The sequence below is a fragment of the Ptychodera flava genome, chromosome 4 (assembly GCF_041260155.1).
Source record: "Ptychodera flava strain L36383 chromosome 4, AS_Pfla_20210202, whole genome shotgun sequence".
NCBI classification, from domain to species: domain Eukaryota; kingdom Metazoa; phylum Hemichordata; class Enteropneusta; family Ptychoderidae; genus Ptychodera; species Ptychodera flava.
The window spans coordinates 421,742-440,578 of NC_091931.1; the positions used below are offsets into that span (position 1 = coordinate 421,742).

At 34.8% G+C, this 18,837-nt stretch overlaps 1 protein-coding gene across 3 annotated transcripts in view; it reads right to left on the bottom strand.

The window, feature by feature from the left end:
* The window catches only part of LOC139130331 (E3 ubiquitin-protein ligase MYCBP2-like), a 688,708-nt gene that overhangs the window by 318,174 nt on the left and 351,697 nt on the right, over positions 1-18,837 (bottom strand). For all 3 annotated transcript variants that reach the window (XM_070696083.1, XM_070696082.1, XM_070696081.1), the window contains exons 26-28: positions 13,835-13,931; positions 13,232-13,424; positions 2,386-2,663 (exon numbers count right to left, since the gene is read on the bottom strand). In XM_070696083.1, the coding sequence (XP_070552184.1) occupies positions 2,386-2,663; positions 13,232-13,424; positions 13,835-13,931 (568 nt within the window). The remainder of the gene's footprint in view (positions 1-2,385; positions 2,664-13,231; positions 13,425-13,834; positions 13,932-18,837) is intronic.

The following is an 18,837-nucleotide window of genomic DNA, read 5'->3' on the forward strand; positions in this document are numbered from 1 at the left end:
CTTATGAACCTGCAGACCAAATATCAAAGGCGTCAGATGAGTAGTTTTTGGAAGAAAAAATTTTTTGACCGAAAATGGGGAAAATTGCCCCAAAATTACAAACACTAAAAATTCACTACAATTTTTACAAACTTGACTGAGGTCATCCCGAGGAACATGGATACCAACTTTCAAAGCAAACAGACAAGCTGTTTCAGTAAAAAAGGTTTTTCTACTAAAATCTGAAAAAAAATTACCCAAAAATACAAACACGCAAATATCATCCTCAGTTGTACACACCTAATTTAAAATAACTAAAGGAACCTACATATCAAGTTTCAACCAAATCTGACCAAAGGTTACTGTGTTTTAGCAGTTTGCAGCATTTTTCCTTTTTTTACCTCATTTGCATATTTTTGACACTGACATGTTCATTTGAACAAATTCACATCTCCACCCCTAGGTGCACCTGTACACCAAATACTAAGCTGATAGCTGCTGCGGTTTAGGAGTTTTTGATCTGGACGGACTAACAAACATACATACATACATACACACAGACGCCATGTAAATGAGATGCAAATGAAATGATTCACCTTATAAGCTCTCTTTGGTGTACCAAATGAGAGCTAAAAATTGTGCATAAAATTAGCATAAATTAAGCGTCAATGGCAGATAACATGGGGTTGCTCGAGTATAAGCCCCTCCCCTAGGTTTACCGCCGTATAGAAGAGCACGGGATTTCACCACCTCACAGATTTTGTGAAACCAGATGCTAGATTTTGTCAAATTGCAGGTAAATATCCAATATATATATATATATATATAGGAGATTTCACCGCCTTACAGATCTTGTTAAACCTGACTTCCAAGGACTGATTTGAACTTCGATACTAGACGATACTAGATTTTGTCAAATCGCAGGTATTTTGATATATATGGGAGATTTCACCGCCTTACAGATCTTGCCAAACTGATCTAACTTCAATATTGTATAGTCAAGTAGCCGTAAATATTGGATATCATATAATTGTGCAATGTCGCGATATCCTCCACATTTAACAGTGTAACTGGATTAAAGTGAACATGATGTGTGAGGTCAGAGTAGCTTTTCTGCAATGAACCTGGCCACATTCCATTCTCTGACAAAAAAGACCACATGCACACATGTATGGTAGGGTAATGTCCCTACACTTATTTTCAAAGAAATCAATTAAAAGGCCAGTAGCTTTAATTGTGATTATTTTTCCTCCAGTTTTAATTTCCAATTCAATGTTAATTTTTAGTTCTTGTTCCACTCCATAACCATTTTGAGATACACGGTATTCAACTTGTCAACTAAGCCTATACATGTGTAGATAGTCTTGCAGCGCCAGACCTCAACCTGAGAGATGAGAGCAACACAGCTTTCATGGTCTGGCTGGAACCAGCTGCTCAGGACTGTGATGACATTAGACAAGGGGCTAAGTGTCTTTCCTGAGCTAATGAGTTTCCTTCGGACCCCTTATGACTAGCCAACCATTCATTACAAGTACTTTGGCTCTACACATTCACCATATGCACATGTGTTCCACATATCAATGCTGAGGAAAACCCCGGTAAATATTAACGGTGATCATATGAAACGAGACCATATATCACTGCCTCATCAGCAGTTGACTGGAGCTAACAGAATAAGTAAAGACAGTTTTCTTCCAGTGAAACTTTCTTCATTAAATGACACAGACATTCAGTTGTGTACAAATGGTTACTTTTGTTGACTTCACCCCTTGGGGAATAGAACAAGAAGTTACAATTGACACACAAAAATACAAATAGTGTAAAATATCATCAAGCTGTATTTTGGAGAAGTTTGCATTTTGATTGTAAGATCCAAAGATCGGACCTCCTAGAAAAGCATTAATCAGAATAATAACAAGCCTTGTAGAGTGTCTACACTTTGAAAACAACACTGCTGCCTCAACAATTTGTGTGATTGCTAATAATTTCAGACTTAAGATAATGATAGTTGGCATCAAGATACAATGTATACAACCAATACAAAGTGACATCACTTTAAACATGTTACAGTAAACAAACATTACATCAGATACATTAGTACTTTAACCCTTTTCCTGCCAGACAGTAATAACTGTATCACTTCTCCATCAGCCAAGTCAGTAAAAAGCGGTATTGAGCCAAAACATGATATTTTCACCCACTTGGCTTGGTCTGTTATAGCATCTTTTGTCCAAAAAAAATCAACTTTACAGTATTATGTTTTCAACAGCCTTCAAATGTACAGTATTATGTTAAAATACATCATATGGAATACGTTGTGTTTCATTAATTTAACCATCTTGACCTGGTGGTGAAATGTGGACTTGGCAGGAAAAGGGTTAATGGCTCAATAATAAAATTACTCACCGGGGCAATTTCTTTAAGCAAATAACATAAACACATCCATTTGAGTTGATTAGTTGGATAGAAAGCATGGAAACAACTGACAAAGGTATGGTGGCATTCTTTCATGATGACATCCATCAAATCAGGATAATTTAACTCCTCTTTTCTTCCAATCAATTCTTTTCTCACTGCTATTGGTGTTGCACATTTCTCTGACAAGATCTTGCAGAGTAGTAATCTTGTCTTGCCAACACATTCCGCTAGAGTCTCTGTCTCAGAGGTAGTTTTGCGAGTTGTTGCTGTATACAGGGAAAAGAGAAGAGTGAACGTGATATTAAAATTTACTTTTCACTTTCCAGCATATACAATGAAGATAAGAGGCTTCATTGCTTGAAATACTACAGCAAAGAGCATCTTCAAGTAACAGATCTTCTGGTCTGGCCACCACAAAACAGACAATTTTTAAGCTATCTAACAAATGAAAACACTAACGGTTCTGTTATTGACTGTGTACCTTCCATACTTTTGATGATGTGCAAATTTACAAGAAGCAGTCTATGCCAGTGTTTAGATGCATTTCCATATCAAACATTTGTATTTGTGAAAGGAACAAGTATGGATTTGGCCAGCTGGACTGTGTTACTTATTATAAGTTAATGGATAGAAGTTTCGGAAGTGTTCAAAAAGAGGGCACTGATTTACATTGTGACATGGCTCAATGGTTGGAATCTGACCACTATAAACAAGTGTTACAGTGCAAAAAAGTCGTGGCTTGGTTTTGCCACAAACATCACCTACACTGGAAGCTTTCGTAGACGACTGTTCCAAAAACCTACACATGCTTGCACATAAAACTGAAAGTTTGCTTTGACCTCATCCCATCCTCTCTTTTAAATTACAGGTTCCTCAAAATTCCAATAACAGTGTGATTTTGGCACTCACATTTGTTATCAAATAATCAGATCAAAGTTATGATGTTATGAGAGGATGGCAAACACTTAGATGACATTAATTTCATAAAAGATAATTTTATAAAATTGCATGTAACATCTTCCCATTCAAAATGTTACATTCAGCGTAGAAGTCACAGAATCAAACAAATCAACAATACACGGTCATTCAAAACAAGCGACCTTACTGCCGACACAGCTCTGCTGTGCTATGTAGAGAGTAACTATTTGTGACACATGTTGATAAAGAAGGTGGAAATCTTTGTTAGCTCATCTCAGAATGGCCTGACAAATAATGTAAAAAATAGCTGCAAAAATACACAATATTATTAATGATTTCACCATAATTTGAATGTATTATGTTAAGATCATCCCTAAAAACATGTTAACCAAAGCTGCCAGATGATTAGTATTTTTGAAAAACAAATTTTTGACCAAAAATGGCAAAAATTGCCCCAAAATAAAAATTGCAGATTTCATCATAATTTCAATACATCATAAATAAGATGACCTCTAGGAACCTGCATACAAGTATCATGCACTTTTGGAGAAACAAATTTTTTGACCAAATGTGGCAAAAATTGCCTCAAAATACAAAATTGCAGATTTCATCATAAGGCAACTTAAAGAAAATTCTTTGTTTGCCATCCTTTGATTTTTGAAAAACCTATAAGGCAGCCAGGGAAAAAAACAAACACAGGCAAAATCCAAAGGTGTATTAATATAAGCTCAATTTTAATTTGGTTTCTTTTAGAAAAATAATACTTTTATTTGTGTTTCATTGTGTTTGTTTTCTTAATTTTCTCTGGAAACCTATCAGCACGAAGACAGAGAACAAAAAATTTTATTTGAAGCGCCTAATAGCGCTGATCGCAAATGACATCATTTTTTCTCTCATTAATATGCATAAATAAATATTTGTCCGCATTTTCCACAAGAAAGACGAAAATAAAACCTGCCAGTGTTACAACAGATACTAAAAATCACACTTCTTCGCATGAATTTATGGCTTGGACTACAAGCTGTGACAACAGTCATGCATACAACAAATTTATCCAAATTTTAGGCAGCATTGTCCGAAGTCACACACATGCAGCATTATTTAGTAACAAACCTAAACAGGCAATCAACACTATTTCAATATATCACATTCATCTGTAGAAACCTGAAAAATAATATTTAAGCTAACTACAGCTAACAGACATGTATTTTTTGAGCAACAAATTTTTTTAATCAAAAATCACAAAAATTGCCCCAAAATACAAAATTATTGATTTCATCATAATTTGAAAATATCACATGTTGATTACCCTACCTCTACACCAAATATCAAAGCGGTCAGACAAGTGGTTTTAGTTAAATAAGTTTTTGACCAAAAATGACAAAAATTACCTAAAAAATACAAATTTGCATACTTCATCACAATTTGAACAAATCTTAATAAGGTCATCCCTAGGGACCTGTGTACCAAATATAAAAGCTGTCTGACCAGCCATTGGAGAAGAAGACTTTTGCCAAAAAATAGCAAAATTAGCCTCAAAAACACGGATTTGCATATTTCATCAAAATTTGAACAAATCTGATTAAGGTCATCCTTGGTGACCTGTACAATGCTTTGGTTGTTCCACTTCAATGGGCATGGCAGTGTACGTCACGTTTCCTAGCTATTTATAGTTGCCAACATTTTCATGAGACTGCCCATATGCATATGCATGCGACATCAAAACCGAGAAAGCACTAGCTTCAAATAATGTGGAAAAACAAGCAGTTTTAACATGCCAACAAGAGAGAAGTGAGAGTCGACAAACGAAAAAAAACCAGTATTTTATTCTTGTTTTACCACTTTGTCATGATGAAAATCCATTACTGCTTTTTGGCGAATTTTTTTGTGTCACTTTGGTTTTCAAATCACATTCTTGGTGAACATGATGAATGGTGACTAGTGCAAGTCAAAGGGCACGCGTTTATGCAGTTTCGTTTCATCGGCACAACCAAAACCTGTCAAATATGTAAGTTTTTTTCCTGTTCTTTTGGTTGTAAGTCCCTATGATCAGTAGATGACTCAATAGCGTTGAATTACTTAAATAATATTTGCTAAGATTTGTCAATTGGCAATTACAAATGGCAATTACAAAACAAGGTCATAGTTGAGATATCGACTGAAAAAATATTACCGTCAGTAACTGTACCGGTACAGTAGAGCTGTTCAGACAGTTTACTGCCGTGCTCTGTGAAAATACTGGATCATTAGTAAAGGGGATTAGTTGAAGTGTGAATCCTTAGCCTCCGGTCAGCAGTAATGAGTTTCTCATGAATGTGAAAAAACACAAATATTCAGGAGATATTCCACAAATATTAAGTTTTTACTAAACTTCGAAAGCTTTGCAATTAGAGCATTCTGGCAGTGGTAGCAGGTGCAGCAGGTCCAGTAATTAGTTAAGGTTGTATATCCGTTTTGATTTGCATATCAGTCATTCCATCAACTCTCTTCAACAGACTTGTAGATCACGGACATCCATTAAAGCAAATAGTGAAGTCAAAGAGAGATCAATTTGATTGTAATAATCTCGAATTTGCATCAAAACAGGTATGTTTCTACCATGTTTCAAATAGTTTGAATTAGAAGTATAACAGTCTGCAGTTTTTGACCATTTTTCTGATTCATTTGTTCATTTTAGTATCATAGCAGTCATTTACCCAACTTTGATTGAATCACCATTCACCTAAATGCCACATATAACATCTCTACTGACTTTCTACCAATTATAAAACACATAGAAATCAAACCTTTTGGGTGTAGAATTGTTGATAATTTTTGAAAGATTTATTTTGCTCACTTCAATGCATAACAGTAATCTTATCAACTTGGTTTGCACACACTAAATTTGAACCACAATATAAGAATTAACCTATCAAATTTCAGAACTATAGGGCCTATAGCTATTGAGTTTGTAATTTTTTTTAATCATTTTTACATTATTTTTACATCGTTATTTGAATATCAGTCATTCTAACGACTTTGGTTTTGAACAAAAGTGTGATTAAATACTGTTAGAAATATTATTAAGCAAATGTTAAAGTCACAGAGAAAGTAGTTTGGGATTTTTCACTTTTTCTTGTATGTTTCATTAATTGCATATTAGTCATGTGATCATCTTTGTTCACAAAAGCAACAATCTGCGTCAAAATAAGAAACCTCCGCCAAATTTTTAATGTCAAACTTGGTGTTTGTCTCCAAACATTGAGCAACAATATTATTTGTTAACAAAATTCACTCTTTCATAGAACGGCCCTTCCTCTTATCATAATATTTTAAGGAAATAAATGCACATAACAATTGAAAGCAAAATTACTCAAAAATGATTAGTATCATGCTAGAAGTGGAAGGTACACTTTTACAGACATACATGGAGCTACCTGTTATTGACTGGAACAATTTCAACTAGCATTGTGGCTTGCATCAGCTAGTAATATTTATTTTATTGGAAATGTTGGCTTAAACGTAAGTTTTATGCTTTACATATACTGAATTTGTTTAACAAATTATCTGCATAACTCTAGACAACAGTTGTTGAAAATTCCTATTGTGCACTGGAAAAATAATTGATTAGTGGTCAAAGTTCACTAATTACCTGAACACCTAAATCTGCATGTAGATGTTTTTATTTCTTTGTTGTATTTTCGCATTGCACCTTACAAATGTCAACATAGTTTGTCAGGTTTCCACACAAACTGTAAGGTTGATTGTACATGTTGCAAAATTTAGGTATAATTTAGAAATTTAAAGTGAAGTCAGTTGAACCTATGCTGTAATATTTCTTTTGCATCCTTTCCACCATGATTATTAAAAGTGCAAGTAAACTACGTAATTATATTGTTTGATTTAATGCTGCATCATGATGGACAGGTTGCAATGATGTTCACATTGTTAAAATCAATATGAAATCCTAAAGCGATGTTGTATTGTAATTATCGATATTATATAGGGGTCAGCCCTTGGTGTGGTGCCAGAGGTTCTAAGATAAGAAATTTGAAGATGCACAATGGATGCTTACATGCATGGTCACTAATACTATTGATTCATGATTAGTATAAGAAAGAATAAAATAGAATTGATTGTTATTTGCTTCATACATTAGTAAGACCTCAACGCATTGGGTAAACAATAAATTCAAACACCAAATATCATCATCATCATCCTTTATTCAGTATTGCAGGCCTCCGGCCTTTTATACAATAAGTGACAATAAATATACAGACAGATACAGTGGGGCTTACTACTTGAAAATGGTTACATTATACAAAGAATTGAGAAAATCCAGAAAATCCATGTGTAATATCAATTTGTCTGCAATAGACCATCCCGTAACTTGAAACTATGATAAATAAACTTTGACAAGTTTATAAAAGTATGAGGGTTCTGGGAATTTAATAGGCTGGTATATTTAATCACTGATGGTTGTTCATAAAAGAAAGGCGAGAGGAATTTTTTCCAAACACCAAATATACTTGGTCACTCAATGATGTGGTGCAGCTGATGTGCTCAGTTCACTTTGTCAGACCAGGGCAGGTATACTTTTTCTGTTTCATTTGTCCAAAATTTAGATATAACTGGCAATTTGTGTAATGTACGTAACATTTTGCATTTATCATGATCACAATCTACTATGTTCAATAAGGGACATGCCGTTATTGTCTTTGCCATAGCAACTATACTACCCAAACGTCAAGTTTTGTGAGCTGAAAACCTTTCTGTCTGAAACTGGCAATTTGCATCAAGTTATTGACAACAGAGGGCCCTTTTCTTAATGTGAGTTCAATCCCAGCATACTTATCATGAGTCCTTGTTTATATGGAGGACAGATTTATCTCTTTTTCTATTTTTTAATCGTGATGATAATAATATCTTGCATCAATGACAAGGTGGAAACTAATATTTACTGGGCAATGGCATCGATATGTTTTATTGATGGTGAGTGAAAAAATCATACTTTGAACGTTTCGTATTTGTTTCTTTAAAATCACTTATGGCGGAGCCCATGAATTGAGCTGGGTACACTTCCGGTTACTCGCGTAGTCAGTTAGCTGCTAGCGTAACTATTATTATTCTTCACTTTATTACAGATTGGTTAAAACCCTCCATAGGACTAATAGATTACAAAACGGACAAAAAATAACCACACTACAATACAGGACAATATGAGAGCAAACACTAAAAATTCTTTAAAATATACTGTCAAGGACAGTGTGCTCACATTCAGTTTGAATTGCTCCATTCAAGAAATATTTAAACCAGACAAACAAGAATGACAAAAGCAAATAAGGTCTGCAACTTAGGTACTGGAGGTCACCTTTAGGAACATGCATATCAACTTTTATAGCAATGGGACAAGCAGATCCTACATACACAAGCAAATGTCAACAAAAAAATTAGCTAGAGAAGGCTTGACAAAAAGATAAGGTTGGAAGAGTGGGAAAAAATAAAAAGTGGGAAAAAAATGTACAAGGGATCTGGTAAAAAGTAATGCTACCTCATCAATCTTCTAGACCCTACCCCCTCCTGAATATCAAATGTTCCATCCCTTTGTTGATTATGTTTACATAAGGCCAGATGGCAGGAAATATATTTACAACTTTGTGGATTTTTTTAAATGATGCTATGAGTGCTATCATTTGAATGTAAACAGCACTTTACTTAGTTACAGATAGTGAAATGCCTTCCACTGTGGGCGAGATTATGACATCTGGAATTATCCTGGATCCTGGAATGTGGTAAATTTAACAACCTGCGTAGCGTATTATTGTGACAGACATGCAGGCTGCAAATAGATTACAATCGCACCAAATTGAGCCCATTGGCAATAAATATTTTAGCAAAAAGTATTAAAAAGTTGTAATTTGCCATGCAAATAATTTCTAAATTTTCTCAGGAGTACCTTAGCACTGCAACATAACGCCCCTAATTGGGAGGTGATATCATTATCATCTTTCAGATCAGGTGTAAAAACATTACCAAGATACACAAATTGAAACAAAGTCTATTGTATGACCTCTAAAAGTATCTGATTGAATAAGCCTATGACTTTTTCAAGATTTGAAAGGCATACATTTTGTTTTCATGACATAATAAACAATATCATTCTCCTCAGCAAAGTGCTGGCAAATGTTAAAGCCCCCACTCAATTATCAGATTTATCTCATATAAATATTATTTCCTAGATAAAATATTCAATGGAAAACAAAAGAATGACAAAACTGTTAATGGGCCGTTGACACATTCACAAATGCGAGAATCAGGGATTGAGAAGTTTCCTCAAGCCTTTGATACAAGGTGCCACCAAACACACATCATCTGCATATAATAAATTGTTCAACATAGTGCCACCTATTTCAAAACCAATCCCACAGGCAGACAAGACCTTGTTTAGGTCGTCAACATATATATTAACAAGCAACCTAACGGCCGATATAGCTCCTCTGTGTTTATGTAGAGAATAACTATTTTTGACACATGTTGATGAAGAGGGTGGAAATCTTTGATAGCTCATTTCAATGGCCAGAAAAAAATGGCTAAAATAGCTGCAAAAATATACAATTGAAGATTTCATCATAATTTGAATATATCACACTGGATCATCCCTGAGAACATGTCAACCAAAGATATCTGACCAGTAGTTTTTTGAGAATGAAATTTTCTGACCAAAAATGGCAAAAATTGTCCCTAAAAATTGCAGATTCCATCATAATTCCAATAAATATCATTTAGATTATCTGTAGAAACCAGTGTACCGAATTTCATTAATATTTAATATATATTACTTACTTCATCTGTAGAAACCTGTATACCAAATTTCAAAGCTATTAGACCAGTACTTTTTGAGAAAAACATTTTTTGACCAAAAATGGCAAAATTGCCCTGAAAATACAAAATTGCAGATTTAATCATAATTTCAATTAACATTATTTGGTTCATCTGTAGGAACCTGTATACTAAATTTCAAAGCTATTGGATGAGTAGTTTCGGAAATACACATTTTTTACCAAAAATGGCAAAAATCGCCTCAAAAATACAAAATTATAGATTTCGTCAGAAATTCAATATACATTACTTACTTCATCTATAGAAACCTGTATACCAATTAATTTCAAAGCTATCAGACCAGTAATTTTTGAGAAATACATTTTTTGACCAAAAACGGCAAAAATTGCCTTAAAAATGCAAATTTTCATATTTCTGCACAATTTAAACAAATCTGAAATAGATCATCCCTAGGGACCTATGAACCAAATATCAAAGCTATCTGAAAGATAGTTTAGAAGAAGAAGACTTTTAAAGATTTTTTTACCAAAAACGACAAAAATTGCCTTAAAATTACAAATATGCAAATTTCACCACGATTTGAACAAATCTAACTGAGGTCACCCTAAGTAAACTGCATATCAAATTTCAAAGCAATTGGACGAGCAGTTTCATAGATTTTTTTACCAAAAACTGTAAAAAATGCCCCAAAAATACAAATATGCAAATTTCACAACGATTTGAACAAACTTAAGTGAGGTTACCCTAAATGAACTGCATATAAAATTTCAAAGCAATCGGACTTGCTGTTTTAGAGGAGAAGGCAACTGTTGTTGGATGACGGACGACAGACGACAGACGACAACAGACAACGACGAAAAATCAACCTATTTGATAAGATCCACGTTGCTAACAGCGGAGCTAAAAAGTATGGGTGACATATTGAGTCGTCACATTCCATTCGACACCATAGCCAACAAAGTTGCTTTTCCAAAGCGAACCAAAAACACCTGGGAACAAGACCAATATTTTAGAATACAAACAATATAAAGAGGAACGTGTCTCTCAATATCTTCAACAAAGTAAAATGATTGACCTTATTGAATACTTTTTCAGTATAAAGGATGCATACATAAACCAAACTGCCATTTTTCCAATAATATCTTATTGTTTCATTAAAAGAACAAGTCATTGACAATGACATAGTCCCCACTTGTAATAGGACTATTAGTCTTGATGGGGCAGGAAAATGTGGTCATTAAGAAGTATCACTGGAGTGTATATGTTCAGATCTATGGGCACATAGGTCTATGTCGTTGTTCCCAATTTGAAACACATGAGGCATGTCTAAGTTATGGTTCTAAATCCAGAAAAAAGATCAGACCTCTAGCTGTATTGGCCAGCCAAGAAATACATATGCGCATAATAATGAGGTACAAGATGTGACATCTTAAGGTCTAATATCCTATCAGAATTGGAGGGTATAGAACTTGTGGTTACTGAGTTATGCATATATATGTATAATCAAGGTCAAAGGTCATAAGGTCACGTGATATTTTGAAAAAAAAATTGTATTGCTAATTAATCCCTATATGCCAAAAATCACACCTCTAGCTCTATTCCCTTGCCCAGAATTAGATGTGTGCATAATTAATGAGGTAAAGCGTGTGTTGTCATAAGGTCTCCAACCCTACTAAATATAAAGGACATAACACTTGTGGTTACATATTTATCGACATAAACGTATATTTCAGGTCAAAGGTCGAGGTCACATGACAGTTGGTCAAAAAATTTCTATCCTATAGTTATCCCTATATACCAAAAATCAGACATCCAGCTCTATGGGTTTGCTCAGAATTAGATATATGCATAATTAATGAGTATGAAGCATCATAAGGTCTCCCTTCATACCATATATGAAGGGTGTACCACTTATGGTTACTGAGTAATGGACAAATATGTATATTTGAGGTCAAAGGTCACCGAGGTCATGTGACATTTTGTCAAAAAAATTGTATTGCTAAGTTATTCCTAAAAACCAAAAATCAGACCTCTAGCTCTATTGGCTCGCTCAAAATTAGATATGTGCATAATTAATGAGGTACAATATGTGGCGTCATAAGCTGTCCCATCATACCATATACGAAGGGTGTAGCACTTGTGGTTACTGAGTTATGGACAAATATGTATATTTGAGGTCAAAGGTCACCACGGTCACATGATATTGTGTCAAACAAATTGTATTGCTAAGTTATCCCTATATACCAAAAATCAGACCACTAGCTCTATTGGCTCGCTCAAAATTTGATATGCACATAATTAATGAGGTACAATATGTGGCGTCATAAGCTGTCCCATCATACCATATATGAAGGGTGTAGCACTTGTGGTTACTGAGTTATGGACAAATATATATATTTGAGGTCAAAGGTCACCAAGGTCACGTGACATTTTGTCAAAATATCTGAGATATATGCGTGAACGGATGGACTCATGGACGGACATGACCCAATCTATAAGCCCCCTGGACTTCATCCTTGGGGACTAAAAACTGTGTCACTGCATCCTTTTTGCAATATGAATACGATGAGAAACTAAATTTTTATTTTTCTTGGCCTTATACATGGGAGTCTATGGACTGCCTTATACATGGGAGTCTATGGACTGCCTTATACATGGGAGTCTATGGAGACTGCCTTATACATGGGAGTCTATGGAGATGAAAACTAAAAAGTCCTCTACCACGGCCAAATTTGATCGCATTGTGAAACAAATCGACGTGCATCTGTATGGGGTAGGGTACTATCCTTGTGCAAAGTTTGAAAGAAATTGACCAGGGCATGTCTGAGATATCTGCGTGAACGTACGCACGGACGCACGCACAGACGCACGCACGGACGCACGGACATGACCAAACCTATAAGTCCCCCCGGACGGTGTCTGTGGGGACTAAAAACACATATATCAGTACTGTGCTTCTCTTCTCTTCTCTGAGGTTACAAGTTGTGTTTGGCAACAATTTAGCGGATCACACTCCAAAATTTTGGATAATACACTTTCCAATGCAATCTGCTGGTAATTACCCCTGCTTAACAAATAACTCATTTTGATATCTTACCTGTATTGGGGTAAACTTTGCAAATGTACGTCTTGAGGAGTCTGAGACATGCTGCACTGATGTAAACCAGACGTTGTAGATCAAGCAAAGCAGCAGCAAGGTTGATCCCTTTCAAACTCTGCATATCTATCAGACATTTGTTGAATGTAGCCCAACTCCATTCTAGCAAATTCAGCATGGAGTCAAATGATACCTGAGATCAAAATATATTAAGACACCTGAACATGAAATGTTGATTCAAAGTAAATACCACCATGACATACACCAGTTGTGTTGATAAAAAAAAGAATACAAAAACATAAGCAATCTATTTTTGACAGAAAAGGTTAAAAGAGACAGATCCCATATAAGATTACAGTAGCACAAGAAATTTAATTTCACATTCCACCGGTTCAAGTACTTGGTCATTTGATGTGCAAAAGTTTAATCTGATGGGTTGTATCATGTTACTGACTGATATTGTTGCTGCTGAACAAATTCAGGTGTAACTTTTTTAAAGTAGAAAGCAATTTGTAGTCAACAACGGAATGCATAAATGAGGTGACCAGCATACTTGGTTTATGAAGCCATTACTGGGCACAATACTGGTCAGTCTATACTTACAGGTGATACACTGCAACTGAACTGGCTGGACAAGATGTGAATTGGTTCTGTTTCTTTCACTTTACTGCTTCTTCTTGTTGTATCAGAATGAGGAAGTCTAGTCAAAGAGACACACAACATTAAATACAAGAATTAATTCTCTACATACTCTCCTGTTTGTAAATTTTACAGGTGTACTAGAAGTAATAATAATAATAATAATATTTAATTCTTAAAAAACACACTCAACAGATGTCTCAGTGCGCTGAACACAAGTGTTTAAATGATATAAAAACAGCTAAAAATACCGTCAAGGACAGTGTGCTTACATTCGGTTTAAATTGGTCCATTCAAAAAATATTTAAACCAGAAAAACAGGAATGACAAAAGCAATTAAGGTCTGCAACTTAGGTACTGGAAGTCAACTTTAGGAACATGCATGTCAACTTCTGTAGCAATGGGACAAGTAGATTCTACATACATTTATGAGCAAATGTCCTAAAATAATCAGCCTGAGAAGGCTTGACATAAAGAAAAGGTGGGAGAGAGGGGAAAAAATAATGTACAAAGGGTCATGTAAAAAAAATAATTCTACCTCGTCAATCTTCTCGATCCCCCATATCAAATGTTCCACCCCTTAGTATTGACCATGTTTATATAAAGAGCTACAATGGCCAGATGGCAGGAAATGTTAAAATATGTGAACTATTTACAACCTGGGGGATTTTTTAATAAATGCTATCAGTGCCACCATTTGAGTGTAAACAGCACTTGAATTAGTTACAGATAGTAAAATGACTTCCACTGTGGGGGTGATTATGACATCTGGAATTATCCTGGATCTAAATTTCTTATCAGTTCTGTGTCTTACATGGAAAAGTTGAAAAAATTGGTCCACAATGAAAAAAATTACCCTCAGCTTTGTTTTCTGGATCAAATTTTGGCTGCAGTTCAAACTTTCAATAATTTTAATCAGAGTATCTTTAATATACATACCAAGTTTGGTAGATTTTGATCGAGTCAAATCAGACATACAGTGGAATTTGATCGAGTGTCCGTTTTGCCTTGCAGAGCTCGACAAGTCTACATGTTGCTTATCATTAGAAAAGTAAACATTTGCAACAAATTGAGTCTTTGATGTTAGATTATACAGCGCGCGGTGAACGTTTCCCATACACTGTCTAGTCTACAATCATGACATTCGTTTCAGCATGCCACTCATGCACAACAAGCTTGACATCGCACTATAGCTATAGCACATCATCAAAGTTTTCTTTCAACTTTTTGTGTACTTTGATTTGGGAAATACAACTCAGAACTCACTGGCATATTTTTCGAGTGTCGGACCTATATCTCGAGGAAGGTCCTCAACATCAACCGGAGTGACTCTGGGCGTTTTATTATAGTAGAACATTGTATTTCTTCAGCAAGGTAAAGAATATTTTGAAGGCAGAGAGATATCACCGTCCCCTCCATGCTAACCCGTTGCCGTGTATGATGCCGTCCGGGAAATTACGTGCCAAAATACAGTGAATAACACTGGGTATGTTATTCAATGGCACAAAATGTACTGTGTTGATTAAATTGCACTTGCATGTGCAAAATCAACACTTTACTTCAAGTCTATTTTGTAGCTCAGAGAAGTGTCAATTGAGAAAGTTTCATGTAGCTCAGACAAAAGAGAAAGAGGGATTAAAGATTCATGCAGGAGTGTTTAGCATTTTCTGGTTGACAATATTCAGTGTTGTATCGTGTCAAACTTGTTGATAGAGTAGACTGCACTGGCAATGCTACAGACTGCATGCTGAAGGAACTGTTGTTGTGATTGCTGATATCGAGAGGAGGAGAAAAGTTTTTTTTAAAAAAGAATTTACTTGTTTCTTCATAAAGTTCCCAATTTAAAAGTAAACACCTAAAAGAAAACTGGTGATGTGCATGTGGTGCAGTGTTATGCTTGTTGTGAGTGACATGCTGAAACGACTGCAGTGATCATGACGAGACAGTGTATGGGAAACGTTTGCCGTGCCCTGTAATCTAACACCAACCAAAGACTAAGACTCAATTTGTTGCAAATGTTTACTTTTCTAATGATAAGCAACATGTAGACTCGTCGAGCTCTGCAAGGCAAACTGGACACTCAATCAAATTCCACTGTATATCCCTAATTAGGAAAGTTCATTAAATATGCAAATTAGCAACTACCTTTCATGTAACCCCTTAATGGTTCCCACAACTGATATATCTTGGTGTGATCAACATTTTTAGCAAATCTCATCAAATTGTGTGTAGTCGTTTTTAATGTATATCCGTTTTTTCTAAAATCATTAATTATGCAAATGAGCAAAAAGTATGCAAGCCACACCCACCAAAAACTAATTAGTTCTTGCCATTAGCTAACTGAATGTATGTACCAGATTTGATTCTGATCTGATGAGCCGTTTTTGAGATATCGGACCAACAGACAGACAGACAGACAGACAGACAGACATCGCTGTGACAAAAAACGACTGCACACAATTTGATGAAATTTTGCTACAAATGTTGATCACACCAAAATATCGTAGTGGGGACCATTAAGGGGTGACATGAAAGATACTATAATTTGCATATTTAATGAACTTTGCTAATAAGGATATATATTTGAATTGACTGGACTAAAGTTGATGAAACTTGCTACATGTATTGAAGCTACTATGATACAACATTCTTGAAAGTCATTAAGCATTTTTACTGCAGCCAATTCCAAATTTGCATATTTAATGAACTTTCCTAATTAGGGATATATCTCTGAATTAACTTGATTGTAGTTGTTGAAACTTGCTATACATCAAAGATACTTTCATATAACATTATTGAAAGTCAAAAGACATTTTTACTTCAGCCAATTCCTAATTTACGTATTAAATGAATTTTCATAATTAGGGATATATATCTGAACTGACCTGATCAAAATTGATGAAACTTGCTATGTACATTAATGACACGATAATACAATATTTTTGAAGGTCATTGAGCATTTTCTCTTCAGCCAATTCGTAATTTGCATATTTAATGAACTTTGCTAATTGGGGATATATATCTGAATTGACTTGACCAAAGTTGACAAAACTAGCTACATATATTGTAGATACAATGATACAACATTATTGAAAGTCATTAAGCATTTTTACTTCAGCCAATTTCTTATTTACATATTTTATGAACTTTGCTAATTAGGGATACATATCTGAATTGACCGGACCAAAGTTGATGAACCTTGCTATATACATTAAAGATACTATGATACAACATTATTGAAAGTCATTACGCATTTTTTCTTCAGCCAATTCCCAATTTGCATATTCAATGATCTTTTCTAATTATGGATATATACTGGGATTTACTTGATCAAAGTTGGCAAAACATGCTATGTACATTGATGATTATACCAGGTTAAAACAATATTGAAAGTCACTTCACATTTTCATGTCAGCTAATTTATAATTTGCATATCTAATGAGCTTTCACAGTTTGGCATATATGGCTTCAAGGACTTGGCCAAAGGTAATTACACTTGCTATATAAAGTGGTGATACAATGACAGAATTTAAAGAACTTTAATATTTTTATTTCAGCTAATTACATATTTGTATCCTTCATGAATTTTTAGAATTAATCGGCGGTGAATAGTGTTCATTATACTGATCATATTACTTTCAATGAAGTTGCAAACATGTGGCAGAGGTTCAAATTTACATATAATGCAATATAAAATGAAACGTGAGCATTTTCAGTTCATATGTGGTTTAAGAAAGCAAATCAATTCAATCTCTTCCTCACTGACATACCGGTAGTCACTGTGTTCCACATGACCACAACCAACATTCAAAGTTAAATGGCTAGTTGTATGACTGACAATTCTTTATGAAACATTTTTTTCACATTAACATTCTTTATGAAATATGTTTTTCATACACTTTCAAATGTACAAGTGTGTAACTTACATCTAAGTTGTCTGTATTATTTTTCTTATAATCTTTGAAAATTATTCATGCCAATATGCCGGACACCACTGAAGCTGTGGCTAATGAGTGTACATGCAGCTATAAAATACCAGTACATGAAATGGAATCAATGTAACTATGGCATCATTTGATCAAAATTTATGTATATTTGATGCTATTCCAGTCAATTTTGACATGACCTTGAACACTACCAGAAAACCCAGCATTACAAACATAGGACATTATCAATTAAGCAATAGATTTGTCATAATTTGGACCGATGTCAACATTCAATTTCAACTGTGCAAATCAACATTGCTTTAAAAAATTGCCAACATCAATATATCCACATCAGTATACATTGACTCCTGTGCATGTCAGGATCAGGATGCTGCGAACACAGAAATTATAAGGTATAAGCACAGGATCCTCGAGCTCAAATGATGATGATGATTAAACATTTAAAAATGAAGAAAAATAAAAAATATATTTGGACTCAGTAAAGTTATTGCTGTTGTTGTTATTGTTGTTGTTGTTGTAGTTGGTAGTATTTGCAGAAGAGGACAAATAATACGCTGCAAAATTCAATACAGCCTCACTGTACACATGGAGGTAAGCTACCTCCATGCTATACACATGCGCTGCAAAATTCAATACAGCGATATTGATGATGATGATGATGATGATTAAATATTTAAAAATAGCACCAATGGCACTTGATCACAACTGGCACATTGTGAAACTACTCTATCTCTGGGTACACCTGTACATGAAATACTGAATGGGTGAGTGCTGCGGGATTGGAGTTTGTCAGTACATGTACACACACCCACACAATCATATCATATACATACAGACCAACTCAAACACAGGCAATCTCAAACCTATAAGAAGAGTTTTCACTGGCACATATACTCTTGCCCATATGGGAGTTTGAATGGGTTAGCTAACATACTGACATACAGAGGAAAAGTTGTTGATTTTGCCTGCACTTCAAATGTTAAAGAATAGCCACCTGGTATTTGTAGCTGACAGCTGGGG